A 26,111-nucleotide genomic window follows, 5' to 3' on the forward strand; every position below is an offset into this window, starting at 1 on the left:
TGAATATAGCAACAATAGATTAATAAAATTAGCATAGTTACATAAACTGAAGGGTATCGATAGTCGAATATTCTTTATCGAGAATTTATGTTGTTTATATAATATTTTATTTATAAAAATTTGAACACTCTTAATGACTTTTTTTATGTGGATACCACTAATTAATGATATATAATTTTACATTTTCCTTATGAAAAATGGATTAATGACTTTTTTTAAAATGTTTTCTATTCGTATATAGAGGTACAACTAAATTCAAAATTGCAAATTACATAGCTCATACTTAAGGAGTATGCCTTCAATAAGATTTTTAGAGACTCGACCCTGAAATCTATATTTGAGGTTATTGACACATTATGTTTATTTTCTTTGCATAAGTAGTCAAATGAAGAAGGTAGAAATTTAGGGGGGTAGGGGGGGGGGGGGATTTACTTGAATATGAGAACATTAGATTCATAAAATTAGGGTAATCAAATATAATGAAGGCTATTTGATCAATGGAATATTCTTTATCAAAAATTTATATCATTTGTACAAAAAATATTATAAATATTTTATTTATTAAATTTTGAACACTCTTAACGAATTTTTTTAATGGAGAGGCCTCTAATTAATTATATATAATTTTATATTTTCCTTATGAACAATGGATTAATGATAATTTCACAAGTTCACATATCAATAATTCATCTTTCCACTCATTTTCCTATATTCTTGGAGATACCATTCTCAAAAATAGAAACAAAAAGAACCTCAAATTGATGAAAAAAATTAAAAGAACTTCATCACTTAAAAGAAAATAAACAACATGAACCCCATAAGCATAATACAAATAAAATATTCTACCTTTCTGAAATAAACAGTACTATATTGAAACTTTTCTTAATCTAGTTTTATTTTTTATTTTTGCCTTTTTCTCATGCAACTTTGAAAAAGATTAACACCTTTTCAACTGCAAAAAGGTTCTAAATGGACATTACAAAACAATTATTTTCTCTCTTGGACTAAACAATTAAAAAAAATCAAGTACTAGCATGCTTACTACCATTCACAAGTTACAACACATTGTATGGGCAAATATATGTGAAAAATTCAGATGGAGTAACACTAATACTCATTGAGCATTGTGCAAATTAAATAAATTAAAAGATTATTATTATTATTATTATTATTATTAATTATTATTGAATAAACAAATTAAAACAATTGGGTATTGGTGTATCAGGCTTGTACCCTAATCCACCCTACTTCATTAGACACACTTGCTCTATTAATAGGAAACATTTCAATTTTTATTTCCCTCCTCCCATGTCACTTGGCTTACCATGTTGTCCCAAACCCATGAAAATAGCGTTTGGATTTGTTGGCGTGCATCTAAATTATTTCATCAAGAGTAAAAATAGGTCAAGATCGATCGAGGGGTTATGACCCTAATACAAATAATCCTAAGTTGTGTCAATGTACATATTCTAAACGATAAGAAATTGGACTCTACATGTTATCTCTGATCAACATTTTCTCTTTATGAAGGTAGATAACACGAATCTAACTTCTGCTAGAAAAAAACTTCTCGTTATATATATATATATTTTAATCTTGTGGTCTTAAACATATCATGTGCAAGTTAAATTTAAAAATTGATCCATAAAAAAAATATTCTTTAATGTTTCGAAACAAATTAAAACATTCTTTATTTATTTTTTTGTTAAAAAAAAGCTTAAGATAATTTTATTATTACTAAAAAAATTAGGCCCTTTGATTTTGGGGGCCTAAGGCATATGCTTCATCTTTAAAGACATTAAGCCACCCCTGGATTTTAACTCTTATTAGGAATCTTGATTAATCGATCGAGCAAGTGAATTTCGAATATCAAACAATTAAATATAAATTACAAAAAATAAAAAAATTAGTCATTTATGTTGGTGTCAGAATGGGAGGAACAGGGGACCATGCCTGTGATAACTCATATTTAAATATGTTTGTAGGTCGACACATGTAAATAAGAAACTCAAAAAATAATTAGTCTAATAACTCATATTTCAATTAAATTTTTTTGGAAGGAAAAAAATTCCTCAATCCCTAGGTTGGCCTATCTGTCTTATTTTTTATTTATTTTTTTCATCTCTGTTTTGTGTCTGATTACTTACAGTCCACTCTTTTGAAACTACAAAAAAAATATTTATAAAGTATAGAGATTATCAAAATATAATTACTTATATATGTTTAGTGGGATGTTGGATATACACACATAAAAAAAAAAATGAGTGCATGCTTGCACGCGGGGTATTATAATTAGCATGTTTTTGTGTGTATTTTTTTTTTTTTACACTCAAGTATTGTGTGTATTATGGTCTGTATTGTAATTGGTGACAACACTCGACTCGACTAATTCAAAGTCACATAAGAAATACTAAAGTATATTCTATCGAACTTTCAAAACTTCTGATTTAGTGATAAAAAAATACATATCATTTTATCGCAATATATGTATATTTATTTGTGCAATGTATAAATAACAAATCAGTAAAATTGAACGAACGAAATATTTGATAAAAATAAATTTAATACTTTCTTATTTGTTTTAATTTTTACTACTTATTTCAAATTAAATATAAAAAGCAAAAAAAAAAATTATTTTAAAGGAAAAAAGGATAAATATATCCCCGAATTATCGTAAATGGTATGCAGATACCCTCCGTCATACTTTTGGGACATTGGTACCCTTGTCGTCCAAAAACTAGAGCATATATACCCTTTATAGTTTATACTAACGGACATCCACGTGTCATAATCTCATCCACCGATCCGACATTTATTAAATATTGGATCAACGAATAAGATTGTGTCACGTGTCACTATTTAGTCTTCTATTGAGTGAAAGACATATATGCTCTAGTTTTTGAATGGCAGGAGCACCAATATCCCAAAAGTATGACGGAGATATCTGCATATCATTTATGATAGATCAAAAATATATTTGTCATTTTTTCTTATTTTAAATGAAAAAAAAATATGGGGGTGGGGGTGGGGGGTGGGGGTGTTGGAAGTGGAAAGATGGCAACATAAATAAGAAGACAAAAATGATAATAAAACCAAACTGTCAATTGGTGGAGTAGAAAGTGACTTTTAATTGATTGGGGTAATTTAAATTTATACTTTTATATAAATATAAATTGGCACCGTCACAATTTGCAATTTTGTGGTGTGCAATTTTTTAGATTATAAATTCTCTTAAAATTATTTTCATTATTAGCTCTCATTGAAAAGTCAGAAGGAAATTAAAGAGGAAAAATAAAAAGTAAAAATAAATAAATTAAAAGGTGAAATAGTCGGCAGGTTTTCATTATTAACGAATGGCAATTATTTTGATGGCTCAAGAATTAAATTAATCACTATATCCATTTGTTTACGTGAAAAATCAACATTATAGTTAGCGATAAAATTTGTAAGAAAAAAATATATTAAAGACAAGTAAATTAAGATTTAACAAGTTTTATTTTATTTGGACTAATTAAACCATCAAGATGGGAGATAATTACAAATATGAATATCACCCAAAAAAATAAAAAAATATAAGGGAAAGGATGACAACCTTTGAAAATTCTAAGAAAGAAGAGAAAAGGCTTCTAGTAAACATCTCTTCAGTCTCGATTGAACTTCGTGTTATGGTTAGGTATATCCTTTCACTATGCTTGAGTGCTTTTTCTCGATTCGAAACAAAAGCCTACACACCAATGTGCTCAAAGATTAAGAATTAATTTTTCATTATTAAATAGGCGAAAAGTCTTTATCAAATACATTCAGGGAGGTCAGAATTAGTTCGACGATTAGACTCCATTCAAATTATATTAGAAGATCTTTCGCTTTTGCCACAACTAGCTCCCTAACAATAAGTTTCCATTTTAAAATTTTGTAAGGGATTAAAATCCATGTAAAAGAGGTAGGTGGAAATAAGAAAGAAAAAAGTACATTTTGTGAGAATTGGAATAAATGTGTGATAGAGGCAATTTTGGTGTAAAGATAATTAAACCACAGGCCTTAAAAGATTATCATGTCAAATAGATAAAATTATGCTTCAGACTGTTGTCTCTGAATTGGAAATAATAATAATAATAATAATAATAAATAATATTCAATTTTTCCTTAAATGCTATAGTCATAATATATTTTATTTGTAATTCGCAGCAAACATTTCATTTTTTTGTCATTTGATTCGGTATACAATTAGTCATTTTCGGTTTACAATTACCCATCGGTATATAAATGTGTAAAAATGTGTTTGTATAAAGCGAGAGAAAAATGTATATACAAATACAAATCAAAAATGTATAAAATTGGATGTATCTAGCGAATTATACAAATCAAAAGCTCCATAGCAAACATAAAATTTGATATGGAGCGCAATTATGCAAACTATAGCTATAACATACAAATATGATTTTTATGTTTGCTATATGTGAAAGTTGCTCTTTATACAAACGAGAGGCTGCCAACGATTTATACAAATGAGAGGTTGACAACGATTTATACAAATGAGAGGATGTCATCGATTTTATACAAATCTGATGTTCCATAGCAAACATAAAATTTATTATCGAGCGCAATTATACAAACTATAAATATAACATACAAATATAATTTTATATTAATTTTTATATTTTCTAAACCTAAAATTTATTAAAAAATAAATCGGTTAGGTAAAAGTCAAACTCTACTTTCTATAAAAACTTGATAATGACCCTCAAATTTTCCGTGACCAAAATTATCAACTATTCTGGATAAGTATAACTAACAAAATTCTCGTGATTTGTTATGCTTATTTTTCAAACCAAATTTATTACTTTTAGTCTTTGTATAATTTTTTATTGCACATTTCCAAAATAAAAATAAAAATTGCGTTTTGCACCTTTCAAGTCAAAAGTCAAATAAAACTTCACAACATATTTTAGTTATCAAATAGAATATTCTACTTTTTCAAATTGCATATCTTACTCGTAGCATTTTTATATGATGCTAAATAATTAGCAATAATTTTTTTTTGTTATTTAACATGAACATTATCCGTTGCTCATAATTTTTATTCTAATATTTAAAGCATTTAATGAAAGATTTTGAGTATAAAAAAGCCACGTTTTGTCTCCCCCTACGTAGGTTCATCGTAGGTTATTTCATTTTTCAACTATTAGCCCAATCTTGATTCATTTTCACATCCTCCCTCATAAATATCTCACATCATCCTTTTAATTTATTTGTCTTTTTATAATTTAATATAGAAAAAAATAACTTTTTTTTAAAATTTTATAGTTATAAACATAAAACATATGTCAAATATATCAACATATTTTTTAATTTTGTGATCTTAAAATTTAAAAAATTGAATATATGAATTGAAATAAAAATAGGATAAATAAATTGAAACAAGATACGAAGACATAATTTTTTTAAGTAAAATTTTTTATAATAATAGAAAATCAAGGTGTTTGTATGTTTATAATAAAGAAAATTCAAATGTACAATTAGAATTAGTTAAAAAAAGATTAACAATTGCAATTGCACCGAGTTGTTGAGCTGTTTGTACTTTTTATATTTTAAAAAATAAGAGGAAAATAACAGCATATGTACTCTATGAAGAGCTTTAACTTTTTATTTTTCACTTGAGGTTCGATATCTGCTTTTGGAATCCAATTACAAATTTAGGTTGCGTCGCTTCTTAACAAAAATTCATTACCAAAAACTCAAACCTAAGCTATCCCTAGGAAACAATTAGTAGGGATCGGAGAACTACTTCTTCCTTTAAATGGGCTACCGTTTGCCTAAAGTAAATCGAAAATACAATTCGACTCACTATAAAAGGTTGCGGTGAAATGAATAAAACTCTTCTATCTTCAAACAAAGTTCGATCAAGCATTTGGAATGAAAAAAATCTTGATAAAAAGCATTAATTCTTTAATAAGCCTTATACATATGAATTTGAATTAGTCATGTACGTCCAAATCAGACACAAGTAAAAAACAAAAACAAAAAGATAATATAAATTTTCAATTTTTTTGGTTTAATGATTGTAAAAGAAAAATAATAATTGTAAAGCCTAACTTGAAGGGATTGTGCCCATCGATCGGTTGGGGAAGGAACATGCCAATGCTTTATTGACCATATTTGTTAAGTTAGTAAAACAACATTTATGAGTCTTTTAGAATATTCCACGTTGACAAGACTACCTCCATTAATCAACATGATGAAACACACTTTTTTCACATAAATTTCGCAAATGATCACGTAACTATCACTTTTTTTCATAGAAATCACAACTTGTGAACTCGATAGAGCCCAATGTTTTAAGGTCGAACTAATGTGTGTGTGGATGAGGCCCGTCTGCATATGTGAAAGGACAAACGTTGCCACTCAATGTATCGAGGAGGATTTAAAATGGAATAATTAATTCATATAGAAGAAAAGATTCTCTATTGATTTAAACATTGTATACTAATATATTTATGGATCGAAGAAGGGGAATAATATCTGATTTATTTCGTACTTTTCGTTCAATGAGAATTTTCAAGATATGGTTTCACTTCGCTAACTTTTATATGATTGACTTATATATGCTTTTGCTCAATTATATGCAGCTTTATATTTGAATATGGTCAAAGAAGAGGCTGCCAAAATGTTTAAGTCTTTTCCTACATTAGGTTTAAGCTCCTTTTAACTTTTCCTCTTTTTGTTTTCCTTTGTCTCAAAGCAAATAGTAGAAGAAAAGAAAAAAAAAACGTGAATACTTATATTTATGACTAGTCAATCAAATAATATTTATAGGTAGACTCATTATAATATACTTATATTTATGACTAGTCAATCAATTATAGGTAGACTCATTAGAATATTATAGGATTTATAATTTTTAAAATAAAATAAATTATTTGTTACAAAATCTACGGTAATGATGTATATTGCTTAAAAAGTATAACAAAATGAGTTTAACGTAACCCCTGAAATGTATCATTGTGTTTCGAAGGAGGCAAGTTAAATACATTTCTTGCATAATATTATAATAATATATTTATTAATTAGCTAAGTTCAAAATAGACTAATAAAAGTGAACGAAGGGAGTGATAGGTTCTTGATATACTTGTGGTTCCATTATCTTGGAAATAGAAGCAAATTAGTTTTGAAACTATTTGTTCTAAGGTGAATGTTTGACTGGACTACAAATTATCCAAAAATTGTGGAAAGAACATTTTCTTTTAATTAACATGTGATATATGTAGACCAATTAAATAAAGTGCAAATTAAAGTGAGACAATATATTTTTTTGACCTAAGAAGGTTCAACTTTGGAAAAATTAAAAAAGCCTAAACTTTAGAGTGCTTTCATTGGGTAATGATTATTAAGTAAGACTTATATGAGTGCATGGCTAGCATGTTTGCTTTCAAAATAGGTTAACGTTCATTTTTTAAATTTTTTATTCTAGAGTGTAAATTATATATAAGCCGTCAGTTTAAGATATATTTTTCACTCTATTAATCAATTGGATAGTTGAAAAGATATTTATAGATAAGCTTACTTGAAATGTAAGATATGTAATCTTGAAATTACGATAAGTTATATGTTATAACAGTTAAAAATGATCTGATCGATGATACAAAAAAATACTTGTGTACTGATAATATATATAACTTAGGTTCTTTATTTTATTATTAATAGGCATTGGCTTCAACTATAGCTAGTAGTGTTTGAATCATGTTAAAGAAGTCTAAGTTGTGACTATAATGATTCCCCTTACAACTTTTAAACCTTGATTATCTTTGACTTGAAGATAAAAAGAGAGCAAGAAATGGTTAATTTTAAGCAAGATGTAATGACTTAAGGTAGTAGATAACCAATCATGATCATGTTTGATAATAATTCCTGTTTTTTTAAACTAGTTTAGTGGGAATAATTAAAGTTACTTTTCTTGTTTTGACTGATTTATTTATTCAAATTAGTAGGAAATTAAAGAGTGAGTTGCCATCATATTAATAGTGGAAGATGTATTTACTATTATTAATATTATTATTATTATTATTATTAAACCTATAAGAAGGTTAGTACTAGTGCAATTGTTTGGTCAAGAAATATAATAACAACAACAAATTCAATGTAATTCCAATGTATATAGACTTTATCCTTATTTTTGTGGAGTATAGCCGTAGAGAAACTGTTTTTGATAAATTTTTGGTTCAAAAGAAGAGTTTTCAAAGTAGAATTGCAAGAAAAAATAACAACAAAATAACAAGATACAAAACAAATAAAGCAATTACAAACAATAATAACATATTATTGCAGAATAAGAGACTAATCATCAACTAACTACTATACTATGTTTGGTCAAGATGGATTTGAATGTTATAGTTTAATATTATTTTAAACATATTTATTGGCATTTTTGTTGTAATAATCAAGGATTAAATTGTATTGTGAAAATATAACTTAACTAGTAATTATAACATGATGTGTCTGATGAATAATACAGTCCTTTTATTTTTCTTAATATATATTTGGAATGTTTGCCTACATATATGTTCTTTTAAACATACGAAATGTTTTAAGATAAAATTATATAGTTTAAATAAAATGTAGATTTTATGTGATTATAAATCATCTTATTTAAGTTAAAATGAAAAGCATCATGTCATACTGATACGACCTTTCTTTTATTTATTTTTTAATTACCATCTTCCATTTACTCATTAATGCTTTTGGGCATAGGGCAACATTTTCTTTTTTTTAAAAACATTTCCCCTCAAATGAGTTTTACCCTACATGAATATGAATTAATAGGATTTTTTTTTGTAAATTTTAGATATATACCATATTAATTAGCAAAAATATATTGATAAACTAGTGTTTGGAATGACTAATTCATATGAGTTGAAGATTATTGAAAACAATCTCTCTATCTCATAATACAATATAGAAATAAAGCATGCATATACCTCATCTTTTTCAGATTAGGCTTATGAAATTACGTTGAATATGTTGATGTAATCGTAGAAAAGTCGGTTAAAAGTTTTAAAAGAAAAGGATTATCCTTAAAGTACTTCAAGGTGTCATATTAGTTAGTTATGAACCTCTTTTTCTTTTTGAAAAAAATGAGATGTTGGTCAGCCATGCAAAATATATCATAATAAGCACCTTGCTTTAAAAACTTTATGCATGCTTTGATTGATCAAAACACCAATTTAAAATTGATTTTTTTATTTATAAAAAATAATATAAAGTACAAATATGACACAAAATCCCATGAAAAAGGAAGTGAGATTTTTTAATATAATTTTTTTTTTTTAAAAAAATATGATGACAATTAAGTGGACAAGCTCATGAGGTTTGAGACATAAAAGGGGAACAACATTAATGAAGTTGCAAACAATTATGGACCCCTTTATTAAGTTAGACCAACTTTTATTTGCCTTTTCTTCTTCTTCTTTTTCCTTTAAATATTATATTTATATTTATTTTATTCTATTTTCTTATTTTCTTGAAAATGTAGAATAAAAACAAACAAAAAAAAATGTATAAAATGAGTTTCTATATGGCAAAGAGAGAACTCTTTCGGTGGTTAAGCTTTGTTACATTAGTCAAGTTCAAAGAAGTCCCACTTTGACTATTTTCTCACTGGTTTTCTTTTTGGGTTATTTTGGATTTTTTTTTAAAAGATCAAATTTAACTTCTTCGTAAGAAATCTTGTTAAAATATTTAAAAAAATTGTTGTATTATATATAATTATAATAAAAATAAAAGAAGTTTTATTAGTTAATTAACCGAATAATAGAAGAAGTACAAAAACAAATTGATTAGAATTGAGCAAATTGCTAATGACATACTATAATTTAATCCATTTTGATCAAAGATATTTCAACCCAAGTAATCTTTCACTACTAAATATTTTTAGGTGATTGAAGATAGATAATTAAGCGATGTGAATCGACAATTTAAGGGAAGTGCTAATGTGGCAATTTAAGCAAATAAAAAGAAAATATGTTAGTGTATCGAAAGGTTATAATTTAAACCGTTGTGATCCTTTTGTTATATTAATACTTTATTTTTATTCTAATTTATTCTGATTCGATATTAAAAGTCGGATATTATCAATTATTTTATAGTTTAATATAACTATTTATAAAATTAGCCTGAATATATTATGAAGGAAATGTTAAAAGAAAAAAAGTACTTGATTTCAATTTTAAAATGAAAAAAAAGTAAGTTAAAGGAAGTAATTATTTTTAATATTATTTTTTAAATTTTTTATCCGATGTTCGATATTTATATTAAAGTCTAACTAAATTTAAATTTGACTCGGACCTGACAGGAAGCAAACTTATTGGTTTCATGTTTCTTGATAAATAGCTTTCATAGGCATGCATAGATGGCCGCCATTTTAGACCAAAAAAACATGCATGGTTTTATTGTTTCCTATGGATCGGAATCCTTTCTTATTTTCAAATTTTAATAAACATTACCTACAAATAAATATCTTTTAAGTTATATGAAGATATTATGCTAAACAATGTATGTTATATATAATTTAAACTCATTAACTATATAGTGCTTACAATTTATGGATAGGTGAGATTTAATTAAGTTATACATGTCTAACTATATATATTTAATATTGTTTCTCGTCATTTATTTGTAGGTATCCAATCAATATTAATTAGTATTAAATTTTCTAGTAAATATTTTTTTATAATGAATATGTATAGAACTTACCCACATGACAAAATACAAACAAAAAATTATGTATAGTGATGATGATAAACATTTTTTTCTGTAATTTTATCCGTAATTACAATATAGAAATAGCAATGATATTTACAAAGTAATTAATGAGAATAATTGATATTTTGATAAAGACAAATAAGTGGCCTGCTTTTGGTCGACTTTATTGGGAGGAATAAGGCATTAATAACTTTATTTGACATCCTAACGGTATTAACTGTCAAATTCCACTTTTTTTTTAGGATTTTCGTTTGACGTTTGATATTCACTTTGATGCATGATTAATATAAATTTGTATTAAAAAGTCTCATATTGAGGGTAACGCTCTCTATCAAAGACGACAGAAAGTCTCACTTGGGGGACGAAAAGTTTCACTTTGAAGGTAAAACACTCCCTATCAAAGACGAATCTATACGTAAAGTTTAAAGTCGAGATCTTTAATATTGATGATGCCAAATTCCACTTACAAAAGTCATTTGGGGTGGGGTAAAAGAATCTTAATGATTCCTTTAATTTCTAGTCAACTTAATTAGTAGCTTAACCGACTTCTCAATTGGTACCAACATGTTAATTAAGTATGCAAGCATAGTGTAATAGAATTATTTTAAATAACAAATTTGATATAGTAGTTTCCATAATTAATGTTTGTGTTTATGCTTTAAAAAGTTAAAAGAATTTATCAAAAATAACCTATCTATCGATACAAGATAGGAATAAGGTCTCCCTATACACAATTCTTCTCATACCTTACTTATGAAATTACATTGAGTATAATTGTTGTTGTAAATTTGATATAGTACCTGAAAAATAAAATAATTATTAATTAACTTGATATGGTCAATTGAATTATACTGATGATATCGAATTTTTTTTTCACTCCATGAGTGTGAATATAGTTCATTTTCTTTCTGTTTGGAAAAATATTGGAGAACTCCCATGAACTCCATGGTTAATATGTAAACAACACCAACTGGATACCTAGTGTAATCCCACACTGTCCACTATACCTGACGTAGATATATGCAAAGTTTACCGCTATTTTTGTGGGGTAAAGAGGTTGATTTTTATAGACCCTCAACTCAAAAGTAGTGTAATCAAAACATGATTATATTGAATGAAAAATAACGATAACAAAATAACAAAATGAACAAAGAGTAGTAAAAATGAAGAGAAAGGCACTACATAATTAACTTCAGAGAAGAGGAGACTAGCCCCTTGCCTCTCCCACATACAAGTGCGACAACATGACTCGGCTATCTACTGCTCTTTTACTTTAATATACGATCTACATGCCTTCCTATGTAGGGTCATATTCTCAGTAAACTGAATTCACGGTTAATATGTAACTTCTAAGTTTTATTTTTCTCATTCTCAAATTAAATTAGCCAAAACATATGAATTTCATCCTTAATTAAAGAGCCCAAATGTCTTTATTCAACATGAACTGGGCCACAATATGGTTATTCAGGCCAGATCCTTGAGTTTGGGCCTTCTATTTCCCAGTCCAGCTCCAGTTGTTTATCTAAAACCCATCAATTATATGAGGAACTTTCGCAAATAGCCACTATAATAAATTTAATTATGTTTCATAACTATAGTTTGCACATTTACGGGTTGTAGCTACAACTTAAGCTGCCTCGTTTGTATAATTCGTGGATTTGTATAATTCGCGGGTACATTTGTACAATTCAGTTATTTTTGTATAAACTCGAAATAACGAATTTATACAATTACAAACATCATAAGTATAAACAGTTACACAAATTATATTAAACAAATTCCGAATTATACAAAAGTAATACAAATTATATTATACAAATTCCGAATTATACAAAACTAAAAGGCTGAGCCACGTAATTATAGCTAAGAGTAGGTCGTGAATTGTAATTAAGACAAACTATAGCTATGTTAAGTAATTAACTAGTATATGTTTGCTTATACACGTAAAAATTGAATCTTGAAGTTACAAGTATATATCGTTCGGCCAACTAGTTTACCAATAGGATCAAAATATACACACTATCATATAATTTTTTAAGGAAAAAATGTTCAACTGACCATCTTCATTGTTTATAGCTCCAAGAGAGCGGTACAAACAACTTATATGCTAGATCAATACTATCGACTTACATTGCAATCTTAATGGAAAACTAGTACTTAACATTTATGATACAACAATAGTGTATTTCGTATTCACAGTCTAATTTGACTCTACGAGTTCAGCAGAACTCAGTAACTTTGGCTCAAATCCTACATTTGTATTGAAAAATTCATTCAATATGTATTGATAATGTGTTCAAAACTCATAAACTAAAAATCCTGGCTCGTGCATTTGCGTTCATCTATCCTCAACCGAAAAATCAGGTTCCACAGGCTTTTGTAATGAACTAATAATCTCTAGTTCTCCCCTCATACTTCCACCTTTTCTGTTGCTTGCTGCCAATGTTGCAGCATACACAGCAAACTCTGAAGCCTTTTGTCCCAACGACACGCTTCTAATTCGTTCATCTCGTGGTTCAGTAGGCAGAGGAGCAGCCAGGGGACTCTGCTTCGCCTTATTAAGCGCAGCAGCCTCTTTCCTTCTCTTGTATCGAAACCAAGCTGCTTGTATAAAACACGCGGCCCAAGTCCTCCATTGGTTCGAGTAAAACCTGAATGTATGCCTTAACTGCTTGCTATGCAGTTTACGGAACTGTGATGCCACGAAGGTCACATCTTCTGCAGCCAATGCAAACGCTTCTACTTCAGTGAGCACGGTCACTGTACGTGTAGAGGAAGGAAGGATGATGCTCGGACGAGGGTCTAGTGCCCATGTTAGTAATTCTTCACCACAGAAATCACATGGACCGAGCTGACACGAGTTAAAGAAACCTGTTCTTCCTCCATCAGTAGTGTAGGAATCCAAATGTCCTCTTATAATGAAGTGCATTTCGTTCACTGGATCAGCTTCACGAACTAGGCAAGTTCCCGCGGTGTATAGAAGTGGTTTCAACCTTTCACATATTGCATCTAAGATACACTCATCCATTTGATCAAACAAAGGTACCTACAGGACCAACTTAAACTTGTCACGTAGAGTGTTGGAACTGAAAAACTTGCTAAATATAGAACGAGACACTCTTTTTAGGAGATACCAAAAAGGTAAGTTAGACGTATAAATTGGGACAGAGGGAGTTTGATAGAAGTATATGACACTCACTCGACGAACTAGATCAAGACAAAGATGACGTTTGATGTCCCTTCTGAGATCAACAGGAAGGCTTCTAACGATGGATTCTTCATCAACACCTCTTGTTGTCACCCAACGATACAAATCATATTTCCGGACCCTCTCCTTTAGATCGTGAGGGAGTTGACGATGATGCATCCATTCTTCTGTATCCGTCCTCCTAATCCTCCATTCTTCGAGTCTCATAGTAGTAGATTGAAGGAAGGTCTAGTATTAAAAGTTACACATTTTCAGTACAAATTTGGCTAAGATCGAAAACTATGTTTCTTTATCATCTAATAACTTACCTGCATATTGCCAATAAGTAACGCGAAAAGCAACAATCCAAGAATTGCAAGAACAACCGCGAAATTTATCTCATTAATGTCAGTAGTAGTCAAGAGATTCTGCCCAATAGAGCTGCAAAAATTAGATCACAAAAAGTTAGAACATTTAATCGAAAAATAACAGATGTTTAGCTGGATTTCCTTACCTTAGGTTCCTTAAGCCCCACCAGAAACAATACGTATACTTGTTCAAAAATGATGACTGTGTAACGCGATGAGTCAGTGCATCGTTAAAGATTCCAAATTGGAAGAAGTTGCTGCTAGGACCACATAATGTAGATATATTGCTCCATTGATACCACGCGATTCTACTGTTATCGTTCTTCCTTTGGCAGTCGAAATACCAATATTGGCAATATGGTTGCTGTTGATCACAAATCTTCTTCCAACACTGTTCTTGCCTCTCCACAGCTAAAAGGTACCAGCAAGATCCCATGACCTTAACAAAAATCGTAAACAAAATGATCGATAAGCCAACAATCAGACCTCTCTATAACATTCATTCTTTGTAATAACATTTCAATTTAACAGCCAAGTTTTCTTTTGGAATCGACTTTTCATGTTATGTAATATTATATGTTCTCTATAACAACCAGACAAACGAGGTCGCTATATAGAGGTTTGACTGTAGATAGTAAATTGGAACAATAAACTTTAGCTCACCCTACATCATCACGTATAACTTACATGACTTGCCAACATGAAGAGCACGAGGTTATAAACCGCGCCAGCCCAAGCAGCTTCCACCATTACACCAGTGGTCTTGATAATGTGAGATGAAAGTGGAAAAATCAGACATAGCCTCAAGAGGAACTGAGAAATGATAGTTAGGCGTAAGGCGTGTTTTGCACCAATCCTATTCGAACCTCTCAGAGACGGAATTGCAGCCCAAATCAAAACCTGAAAACAGAAATTTCGCTATTTGATTTACATATCTATATAACACATTATGATTTTCTGACGAAGAGTGTTCAATTGACCATCCTACAATCGATGTAGCTACACAAAGTAGCATTTGATGCAACTTGTAAGCCTAAAAGACATCAATGAGTTTTAACTAGAGGACTAATTTGTACCTGAGGTAGAGGAAGAGTAGCCAAGACGTCGAGCAAAAAGTCCTTACGAAGATACCTTGAAGCAATCTTTGAAGAATCAATGACTAGCTCACCTCTTCCAAAAACACGAGAGGAAGGTGCAACGTAGGCTGTTCGAAACTGAACTAAAATCTGAACCAGATAAAATGCATCTATGACTGATCGAACGATTGTAAGGACTATCTCCATAGGATAACTTGCATCCATACAGATTTCGTTGTTAACACTTGGTAAATAGAAGAACAATGGATCAACAAACAGAGAAGTTAGAGAAGCAATAAGGAAACATTTGTTCCATATGTTTATAGGACGTCCTCGCGGATCTAGTATCTTCCATTGCACCCCATCATAGTCCTCCGAAAATACTCTTGAAAGCTTTTTCTTTCGGAACACCTTCATTTTTGGCTCTATTTCTACCTTTTCGAGGTTTGAACTAGACGTTTGTTCGTGATTCTTGATGGAGATAGTTTTGAGGAATTTCGACACATTGGATGATCCAGATTTTGATATGTCAAAGTCATTTGGAAATCTGATTGAACAGAGATGAGCATGACTTAGAGTCTAGTGATAAAACACATGACTATGCTGCTCGGACTCTTCAAAAATGTTGTCACACCTGTAAGTACTTTTGGAGGATCTGACACACCTAACAATACTTTGAAGAGCTCGAGCAACATAGAAAAGAACTACTACAAAAATGTGTTGCATTTTGAAATAAATTAACAAAATATCATAAGATTATAAATACTTTAGCCACAAATTCAAGGATTCTCATATATACCTGACAGATTTTTGCTTAGTAGAAGACATGGTTCATGCTCAGGATAAATTCGTTCTGCTGAAACACGGAAGAATTGAAATCTTAGATCAAAACACTATGTATGGACGGTATGAACTATCTTAACACGAATTCTTGAACATTCAGTTTAGATATTCACGACCAAGAAGTACTGGATTCTCTTTCAGATAGTCCTTGGACGAAAAAGGAAGGTTGGAATGCTAACCGGCGTCTATTATATTGAATTTACCTAAAAGTCCCCATTTTGGAAACGTCTAGTGCCAAAGTCGTTGAATAGATGGTATTGTACCATACGATACAGACATATAGTTAGACCAAATAGGAAATATGTTAAACTAAAACGAACAATTCAGACTATCTGAACACTATATTCACACAATAATAAGGTGCAACACAATACGATACAAAACGATATACATCATGAAACAACATGAAACAACTCTAACAACGAGTGGAAAGGAAGAAAAAAAATGCACAAATTAAAGAGTACCTTGATATTTCTTGTGTATTGTTTCAATCATATCAAATATATTCTTGTAGTCTGAAACATATCATACATGAATTGCCAATCGACGTTCATTTAGCAATGAACATAAGTGATGGTCTTAGCAATCATATATATATTGTTTGAAAATATTTATATATTTCTTTTAAAAAAAAATTGTGTTTGAACATTGTTATGGATTTTGAACTAGTGCGCATTGTTAAGAATCATGTAACAGGACTAAAGATTGAATATTTGAATGTATTTTGTTTTGATGTTAAATTTATCTAAATTTGCAGAAAAAGACAAAGTAATGGATCCACGTCCATTTTCAAAATATTATTTGAATTCCATAGAATAAGTTGGCATATAGTATCAATTGGATTAGTAATTTGTGAATAGTGAACTCCATAGAAAAAGACAAAGTAATGGACTATATGAAATATGTACTTCTAATCCTATTTATAAATTGTCACAAACAATTAAATTGATTTGTAGTTGCTAATAGTGGTTGATTTTGTATTGAAATTCCAGTGAAGCCACTTAATGAGTAAATGCAAATTAAACATGACAAATAGAAGATAAAAGAACAGAACAATATATATTTTCATAAACTTGTCTACAAAAACAGAACAGAAAAAAAGACAAAAAACTTCAATCCCTATGCTCTTTCTTAGAATCAACATGTTGAATCTTGAGAGATAACAACACAAGCTTTTGAAGAATCAACAACTAATACTCCTGTTTGAGTACTGTCTTGTAAATTCTCAACGCGTAAACCTCCACAAGACACCTCAACTTCGCGACAACTTATGTGAGAAGCTGATTTACGATCACTCATTTGAATTTTTCCACTTAGACTAACAGAAAATCTTGTAGTTTGACCAGACACGAAGTCACCAGCAATAGATGTACCAATCCAATATTCATATGCCTCAGGTAAAGCTGCAAACGTTGAATCGATTAAGCTTTGATCTTTTGCATGTTGATGGAATTTATCAAACACATTGCCACTCCAAAGAAGGGTGTCGGTATAGGATATGTTAGCCTTGAAATCGTTGTAATAGAAATCATAATTGTTGTTAGGATTTTGAACTGAGAAAGTGAGGTTCCAATTGTCTGGATTGTACATTATCAAAGGATGAATATAACGAGTCAATACAGAAAAGGAAGTTGATGACATTGCTTCTATTTTGAATTTGGGATCGCAAAGTACCATAGTAGTATCTTCATGATCAACATAGAATACGCGAAAAGCTAGAGTGACACCAAGAGCTATGGCTAATACAAGTAGTAAGATTTGTAAAACCAGATTGTACTTTGACTTTTTTGTAGAATCAATTGTTGTTGCATCCTTGATATTTGATTTCTCCTCCATTTGATTAATTCGAAAAATAAAAAAATTGACAAAAGTTTGATGAAATAGAAGGTGTATAAAGTAATGAGAAAGATTACTAATGTAGAATGAAATTTCTTGGCTTAACGTGTGATTGTTATATAGAAAAGCAAAAGTCATTATTCTAAAAGGATTAGGAGAAATTGTTTCCATTATGGAATTATTTTGGAAATTTAGGTGTTGGATTTATTTTATTTTAAGGCATAAAGTGTTTGTTTTACGAAAAAGGAAACGTTTTTCCTAATTAAATTCTACTTAGGTTTGATATTTTTTGGAAACTTTTTCCAAAATCCAAATCGTTATTTGTCTTCTTTTTTTTCTCTTTCCTTTTCTGTTTATTCTATTACCCTTTTAGTTCACTTTTAATATAGTAAGAAATAATAATAATTATTATTTTTTCATATTTTATCTTTAATATTAATTACTTATTTGCAATTGTTTTTTAAAACATAATACTAAACATTAGTTAATATGAGCATTATAATAAAAAATTCATATCAATTATTATTTCTAAGGGAGTGAAAAAATTTAAAGCGGATAAATAAAAGTGAATGGAGGAAGTAATTTGTTAGGAAATAACCTCTCAAATAAACTTTTCCATTAATGGTATATATTGAAATATTCGAGAGGTGCATAAGTTGATCCACATTCCACCGTTAAAAAAAGTAATTAAATGTCACGATCCGATTTCTCGAGTCATGATGGCACTAGCTATATCCCATCAGTAGGTAAGCCAACCCGTAACCCAGAACATCAATAATGAGTGTGAGGGTAGAAACTAGTGAAAACAATAATCTAAACAAAGGACAACAAGGCGGAAGCAAACCAAAATATATATAGAAATCCCTCCCAGAACTTGAAAGTCACTAGTACAAAGCAGTCTAATAAAGAGTACAAGTCCCAAAAGTGGACCACAACAAAGTGTGTCTCAAAAAGCAACAAGACTAGCTAAAACAAAAGAAGGAGACATGATAAACCCAAAATGCCAAGTGCTCACCCTCATCTCTGAACCACAGCTGCAAAAGAGGGCAGGAACTAATCACCGCTGGTAACTGGTACTAGGACTTGCATCACGAAATAGATGCAAAGTGTAGCATGAGTACCAAAACAATAGGTACTCAGTAAGCATCTGTAACATCCCGCCTTAGAAAGAGCTAAATTTAGAATGTTCTAAATTGGAAATAGCTAAACTGAAAATTTTGCAAGTTAGGCTTAATTTGTGAGTTTTGGGTCAACTTCAAACGACCATAACTTTTAGTATAGGATGAGTTAGGTGGCCCATAAGATATCAAATGAAAGGTTTTGAATCCTCTTTCCAACGCCACCGAGTTTGCTAATTTTCGAGTTTGGATGAGGGAGATATGGCCATTTGAAATCTGCATGTCCAGTTAAGGAAAGTTACCCGAAAATATGAGAGGTATTTTGTTTTTTTCCTTACCCCATCAGCTTAAAACGAAATTAGTAAATAATTTGGGATCAAATTTGATTTGGGTCAGTTTTACAAATCCTAATTTACGCTTAGGGTTTTAGAAGAAAGTTCAAGAAGCTAATAGAGGAGAAAAGAGGAAAAGTTCAAGGCGTTCGTCGCGATTCATGAGATTCGTTGAGGATTTTTGCCAAATTAAGGTATGTAAGCTTTCATAGTGTTGCGCTCGTTCACCCACATGCCAATCATGATTTACATATTCGAATCCATCGATAAAGATTGATAAATTTAAAGTTCTTGATGAGTTTCATTCTAAATCTTGATTGTTGGGGTTTTGATGAATTTGTGAGGTTAATCTTAGTGATTTGAGGATTGTTTTGAGTAGATTATCTTGTACTTATGTTGGGTATTCAAATCTAAGTGAGTCGGTAAGAAACCATTCGATTCTAGGCGAATTAGGGTAAGAAAACGAGCAAGACAATTCGTCGGGAGTTTCTGGGCAGTGGCTGGCGCGCCGCCCCACCAGTGCGCCGGGAATAAGTTCTTGTAGTTCAGGGGCTGGCGCCACGCGCCACTCAATGTGTCAGGGTTGCCTACCTCTACCCTTTTTCCATCGATTTGCCCGTTTGAGTTCTTTCAAAGGGTACCTTTACACCCTATTGATTCTAACTACTCTAAACTATAGGGGTGTGCAAAAACCGATTTAACCAATAAACCAAACCAAAAAAAACACTATTGGTTTATTGATATTAGGTTATTGGGCTAACGGTTTTTAAACGGTTTTGCAAATTTTTTTATTGGGTTATTGGTTCGGTTTCCGGTTTTATAATTTTTGTTAATGGTTAAACCGAAAACCCAATAAGACTATACTAAATTTACTAGTCTTATTGTTAATGGTTAAACGATTGTTACTTTCACACTTTTTGTTAATTGTTAAACAATTGTTACTTTCACACTTTTTCCTTTGAATGTGTCTAGTGTCTAAACTTGCAAGAAAAATGATTGCTACTTTTATGATTATTACTTTCATGCCAAATGTTGGAAAAATCATATGGTTTATTTGAAAATTTTCTTATTGTGTATATAATATATATAAGTATTTTCTTATTGGTTAAACCGAAAACCGAACCGTTAAGTACCATAAACCGATTAACCAAAAACCGATAAGAAATATGTTATTGGTTTGGTTATCGGTTTGAAGTATTTACAAACCGAAAACCGATAAACCGAACCAATAACACCTAAAACCAAACCGAACCGGCCGATGCGCACCCCTACTAAACTATATCTAAATATCGAGAAATCATTCATAACATGAATCATAACCTTGAATTCATAATTCAAATTCAAGGTAGAGTTAAGAGTTAAGTCTTGAGAGTTCTTTCGAGTCTTTTCAGTCTTTTAAAACTTGTTTTAAGTTTTGAGTACTTGAGTTTGAGAATGAGTAGAGTTGAGTTGAGTTCATTTTTAGAAAAATGATATATGGGAATTAAGTATTCCGAAGAGTAAATGTTTTTACATTTAAGATGAAAGGAAACATTGATTTCCAAACGAGTTCATGAGGAGTTTTGAGTACAATCTCTTTTAAGAGAAATCTTTTGAGTAATAATCTCAAAGTTGAGGACGAGGAATTTTTTTTTTAAAGAAACATATGAGCTAAGTTATATTTTGGGAGTAGTATTGAGCACCGATATGGGGGAGAGTTCAGACAACTCACAACCCCCATAAACCATGTAGCCAACGTGGGTGGAAAGGGTTATACTTTTTAGATGATTTCTTATTGCTTTTTAAGCATAGCTTAGTGGATCCACTTAGTTGAGGAGTCCTATACCCCGACAAGGTATAGGAAAGTTCTGGCAGCGTGGACGAGACGTTGTATCATCACATAGCTCATAGTGATGGTTGTCAGTTAGATAATCTCCCAAACAGAGTTTATTTTGTATTTTTACATACAAACTGAGATATTATTGTATTTTTCAATACATTGAGTTGTTATCCACTGTCTTTAAAAGCTTTTCTTTATAATGCATCTTTACTACTGCTTTATATTGAACTGAGTTGAGTAAGTTGGAGTATCCTTGAGTTGAAGTTGAGTTGAGTTGAGATGAGGTAAGTTGTTTCTTCAGTTCCAGTTCAAGCTTATGTCATGTTTAGATTTACCCTTGCATGCTCGTACATTCCATGTACTGATGTCATTTGGCCTGCATATTTTATGATGCAGATACAAAAAATCAAGATCAGCAACCGGCACTCCATTGATCTAGTCGTGTTCCATAGTTGTTTGGTGAGCCTCCTTGCTTCCGGAGGATCACTCTTTTATGTTTTATCATTTTAGTTTTGTTATTGGAACGTCGTTGGTCTTATCCCGATGTCCATCTAAGTTAGTAGAGGCTTCATAGATAGATAGTAGTAGTTCATGAGTCTTTTCATATCCTTTGTTTAATGCTGAGAATTGAGTTGCCTCTTTTGGCAGTGAATGTTTTTAAATATTATGAGTTATCTCTTTTAAAGAAATTGAGTAAAATTTGCTTTTGAGTTCATCTCATTTATGAGTAATCTTCCGCTGAGAGTTGAGCGAGGCCAAGAATTCGCTAGGGGCCAGCAATGGTTTTTGAGCGCCCGCCACGTCCAGGGTGTAGGCTCGGGGCGTGACAACATCAAATGCCAACTAAGAAAAAAGGTAAAAACAATAAGAAATGATAGAATTTAGACATAGAAAGGTCAAAGCGGGTATGAAAAGAAAGCTCACGAGCATACCAGAAATAAACTAAGTACAACTAAACTAAACCTAACTGAACCCCCAAAAGACTAGAAGGTACACTCATTCGCAAGGTTAAGTAAAACCTGAACGAACCCCCATAAGTCCGACAAGTACACAGAATAACTAAATTGCCACAAATTATTATTCCTTCAGTAGCAACACATTTCGCTGCAATAGTGAACTTATGCATTTCTCTTATATTTTAACATATACCATCAATCGAAAAGTTTATTTGGGCGGTCATTGCCTGACAAACTATTCCATTCCTTCTTTTTTATATGTCATTTTTACTATTAATAGTTGGTTCATAATACTTGTCATTTCATAAAATCAATGTATAAATTACAATATTCTTCCTATTATACCGTTGATAGTTAATTAATCTTGAAAATAGATATTTGACCAACTTAGAAAAATTATTAAGTAATTAATGTTCATTGTAATTACTTCATAAATCATTGATTAATTTCTCTCATCATTGCATTACTATATAAAATCTTATTGTGAAAAAGAAATCTCAATAAACAAATTAAAAATAAAATATGGATTTATTTATCATTTATTGAAAAATTGACTACAAAAAAAATATTTAATAAAAGTAGAATTGTAAACTTACTTAGTTTCTTAACGCAAGTGAAATCTAAAAAGATGACATATAAAAAGGAACGAGGGAGTACTTCCTCCATTCACTTTTATTTATTTGCTTTGAATTTTTTCACTCCCTTAAAAACAATAATTGATATGAATATTTTAATGTAATACTCATATTAACAATGTTTAGTATTAACTTATAAAAAAATAATTTAAAAATAAGTGATTAATGTTAAAAATAAAATATAAAAAAAGATATTATTTCTTAATATATTAAAAGATACAAGTAACATGGAAAAACTATTTTTGGAATAATATATGAGTAAAAGTGAACTAAAAGGATATATAATAGAATAAACAGAAAAGGAAAAAAAAAGGGCAAATAATGATTTGGATTTTGGAAAAACTTTCCAAAAATATCAAACCTAAGTAGAATACAATTAGGAAAAACGTTTCTTTTTCGTAAAACAAACACTTTATGCCTTAAAATAAAATTAATCCAACACCTAAATTTCTAAAATAATTCCAAATCCAATTCCATAATGGAAACAATTTCTCCTAATCCTTTTAGAATAATGACTTTTGCTTTTCTATATAACAATCACACATTAACCTAAGAAATTACATTCTACATTAGTAAACTTTCTCGTTACTTAATACCCCTACTATTTCATCAATTTTTTTCTTTTTGGTATTAATCAAATGGAGGAGAAATCAAATAACAAGGATGCAACAACAATTGATTCTACAAAAAAGTCAAAGTACAATCTGGTTTTACAAATCTTATTACTTGTATTAGCCATAACTCTTGGTGTCACTCTAGCTTTTCGCGTATTCTATGTTGATGATGAAGATACTACTATGGTACTTCGCGATCCCAAATTCAAAATAGAAGCAGTGACATCAACTTCCTTTTCTGTATTGACTCATTATGTCCATCCTTTGATAATGTACAATCCAGACAATTGGAACCTCACTTTCTCAGTTCAAAATCCTAACACCAATTATGATTTCTATTACAACGATTTCAAGGTTAACATATCCTATACTGACACCCTTCTTTGGAGTGGCAATGTGTTTGATAAATTCCATCAACATGCAAAAGATCAAAGCTTAATCGATTCAACGTTTGCAGCTTTACCTGAGGCATATGAATATTGGATTGGTACATCTATTGCTGGTGACTTTGTGTCTGGTCAGACTACAAGATTTTCTGTTAGTCTAAGTGGAAAAATTCAAATCAGTGATCGTAAATCAGCTTCTCACATAAGTTGTCGCGAAGTTGAGGTGTCTTGTGGAGGTTTACGCGTTGAGAATTTACAAGACAGTACACAAACAGGAGTATTAGTTGTTGATTCTTCCAAAGCTTGTGTTGTTATCTCTCAAGATTCAACATGTTGATTAAAGTTTTTTGTCTTTTTTTTCTTTTCTGTTTCCGTAGACAAGTTTATCAAAATATATTAGAAAGTATATATTGTTCTGTTCTTTATCTTCTATTTGACAAGTTTAATTTGCATTTGCTCGGTAAGTGGCTTCAATGGAATTTCAATACAAAATCAACCACTATTTTAGTTAGTTACTACAAATCAATTTAATTGTGAATCACTAAGAATACGATTCAACTTGTGCATATACTTCGACTATTTCATTGATTAAGATTCAACTTTTGTCAATTTAAGTGCTTGTGGAATTTCCAAAATGGCAAGTTACATTTTGGAATCAATATTGCTCGAAGCCAGTGTTATCTAAAGTGAAAATCGCAACAAAAAAAACTCTAAGGTTCATTGGGGCTTTAAGCACAATTATAAATAAGTATGGGCTTTATTGAGAAAACATACACAAATATATACATGAATAACAAAGAAATATCATAAGATATAAGTACTTTAGCCACAAATTCATCAAGGATTCTCATATATACATTCGACTTTTCGAGGAAAGACAAAAGAAAGTGTGAACCTAAGCCAAGAGCCCACTTCAGATTCATAGCATCTTCCACCCTCTGATATACTGAAGAATTGAAAGCTTAGATCAAAACACTATGTATGGACGATATGAACTGTCTAAACATGAATTCTTGAAACAACAATCAATCAGTTCAGATATTCACGAGCAAAATGTATTAGATTCTCTTTCAGATAGGCTCTGATCAAAAAAGGAATGTTGGAATGTCAACCAACGTCTATTTTTTGAATTTACTCTAGTGCCAAAGTCGTTGAATGAGCATTATTGTAGGAAAGGTGGTGTTAAACTAAAATAAGCAATCCAGTCTATCCAAACACTATATTCACACAATTATAAGGTATAACACAGTATAATACAATACAATGTATTATGTTTGTTGTTAAATTTATCTAAATTTGCTGAAAAGGACAAAGTAATGGATCACTTGGATTAGTAATTTGTGATTGTTGAACTCCGTAGAAAAGGACAAAGTAATGGACTATTAGAATTTAGAAATATATGCACTTTTAATCTTTTATATAAATATTCACAATTTTCATCTCAGATCATTTAATTATCTTACCTAGTCAAGTTTGTAATGTTACTTCATATCAATATAATTAGAGTCGTTCATAATTATAGTTAAAAAATTAAATTAAATCACAATCTGAATTAAATCGATTTAAAAGTTGATATTTGGTGTGGTTTGGTTCAATTTGGTTTTAAATTTTAAAAACCAATATTATTTGTTTTGATTTTGGTTTTACTAAAAAAAAATCGCAAAAATAACCAAATCGAACCGAGAAATTATATATATAAATTTATAATTATTTATATATTATTCATAAGTAAAATATAAATATTTTGTTAAATTTTAATTAACTTAAGTCTTTAAGTTTATCATTTTTTATGCCCAACAATTAAATTTTAGCCAAACTATTAAAATCTAAGAGCAAGTCCATCAAAATTCATTACTTTAGTCTTTATTTATCCTATCTCACATCAGATAATCACACTTTCTCTAAATTGAATCATTGTGTTCGTGTAATAATGACTCTAGTATTGTTTAATAGAATCCACAGTAGCTTTCCGATGGAATTTTCATGTATTAGGTGTCTATGTTTATCGAGATGCTTATGCCCTCAACAAATTTATTACTTTCAAACCGAAAAAAATGAACCAAACCGACACTAACCAAACCGATGGTTATTTTTTCGTTTGGTTTTGTTTGATTTTAGAAATTTAAAAACCAACTAAATTTGTTTTGTTTTGGTTTTAACCAATAACCGATCCAAACTGAACTTTG

At 30.1% G+C, this 26,111-nt stretch overlaps 1 protein-coding gene and 1 long non-coding RNA gene across 2 annotated transcripts; one reads left to right on the forward strand and one right to left on the reverse strand.

Moving 5' to 3' along the window:
* Positions 1 to 13,093: 13,093 nt before the first annotated feature.
* LOC125826512 (protein CNGC15b-like) lies at positions 13,094 to 18,065 on the reverse strand. The gene is made up of 7 exons (XM_049505862.1): positions 17,397 to 18,065; positions 15,387 to 15,965; positions 14,998 to 15,210; positions 14,457 to 14,749; positions 14,272 to 14,383; positions 13,955 to 14,191; positions 13,094 to 13,801 (listed from the first exon to the last, which is right to left on the reverse strand). Exons 1-7 carry the CDS (start codon positions 18,063 to 18,065, stop codon positions 13,094 to 13,096), a joined length of 2,811 nt encoding a protein of 936 aa, XP_049361819.1.
* Positions 18,066 to 23,790: 5,725 nt separating this feature from the next.
* LOC125823840 (uncharacterized) lies at positions 23,791 to 24,204 on the forward strand. The gene is made up of 3 exons (XR_007442738.1): positions 23,791 to 23,893; positions 23,974 to 23,988; positions 24,162 to 24,204. It is a non-coding gene; the product is annotated as an uncharacterized LOC125823840 (long non-coding RNA).
* Positions 24,205 to 26,111: the final 1,907 nt, after the last annotated feature.

Source organism: Solanum verrucosum, unplaced genomic scaffold (assembly GCF_900185275.1).
Source record: "Solanum verrucosum unplaced genomic scaffold, falcon-dt-bn FXZP01000125.1, whole genome shotgun sequence".
Taxonomy (NCBI): domain Eukaryota; kingdom Viridiplantae; phylum Streptophyta; class Magnoliopsida; order Solanales; family Solanaceae; genus Solanum; species Solanum verrucosum.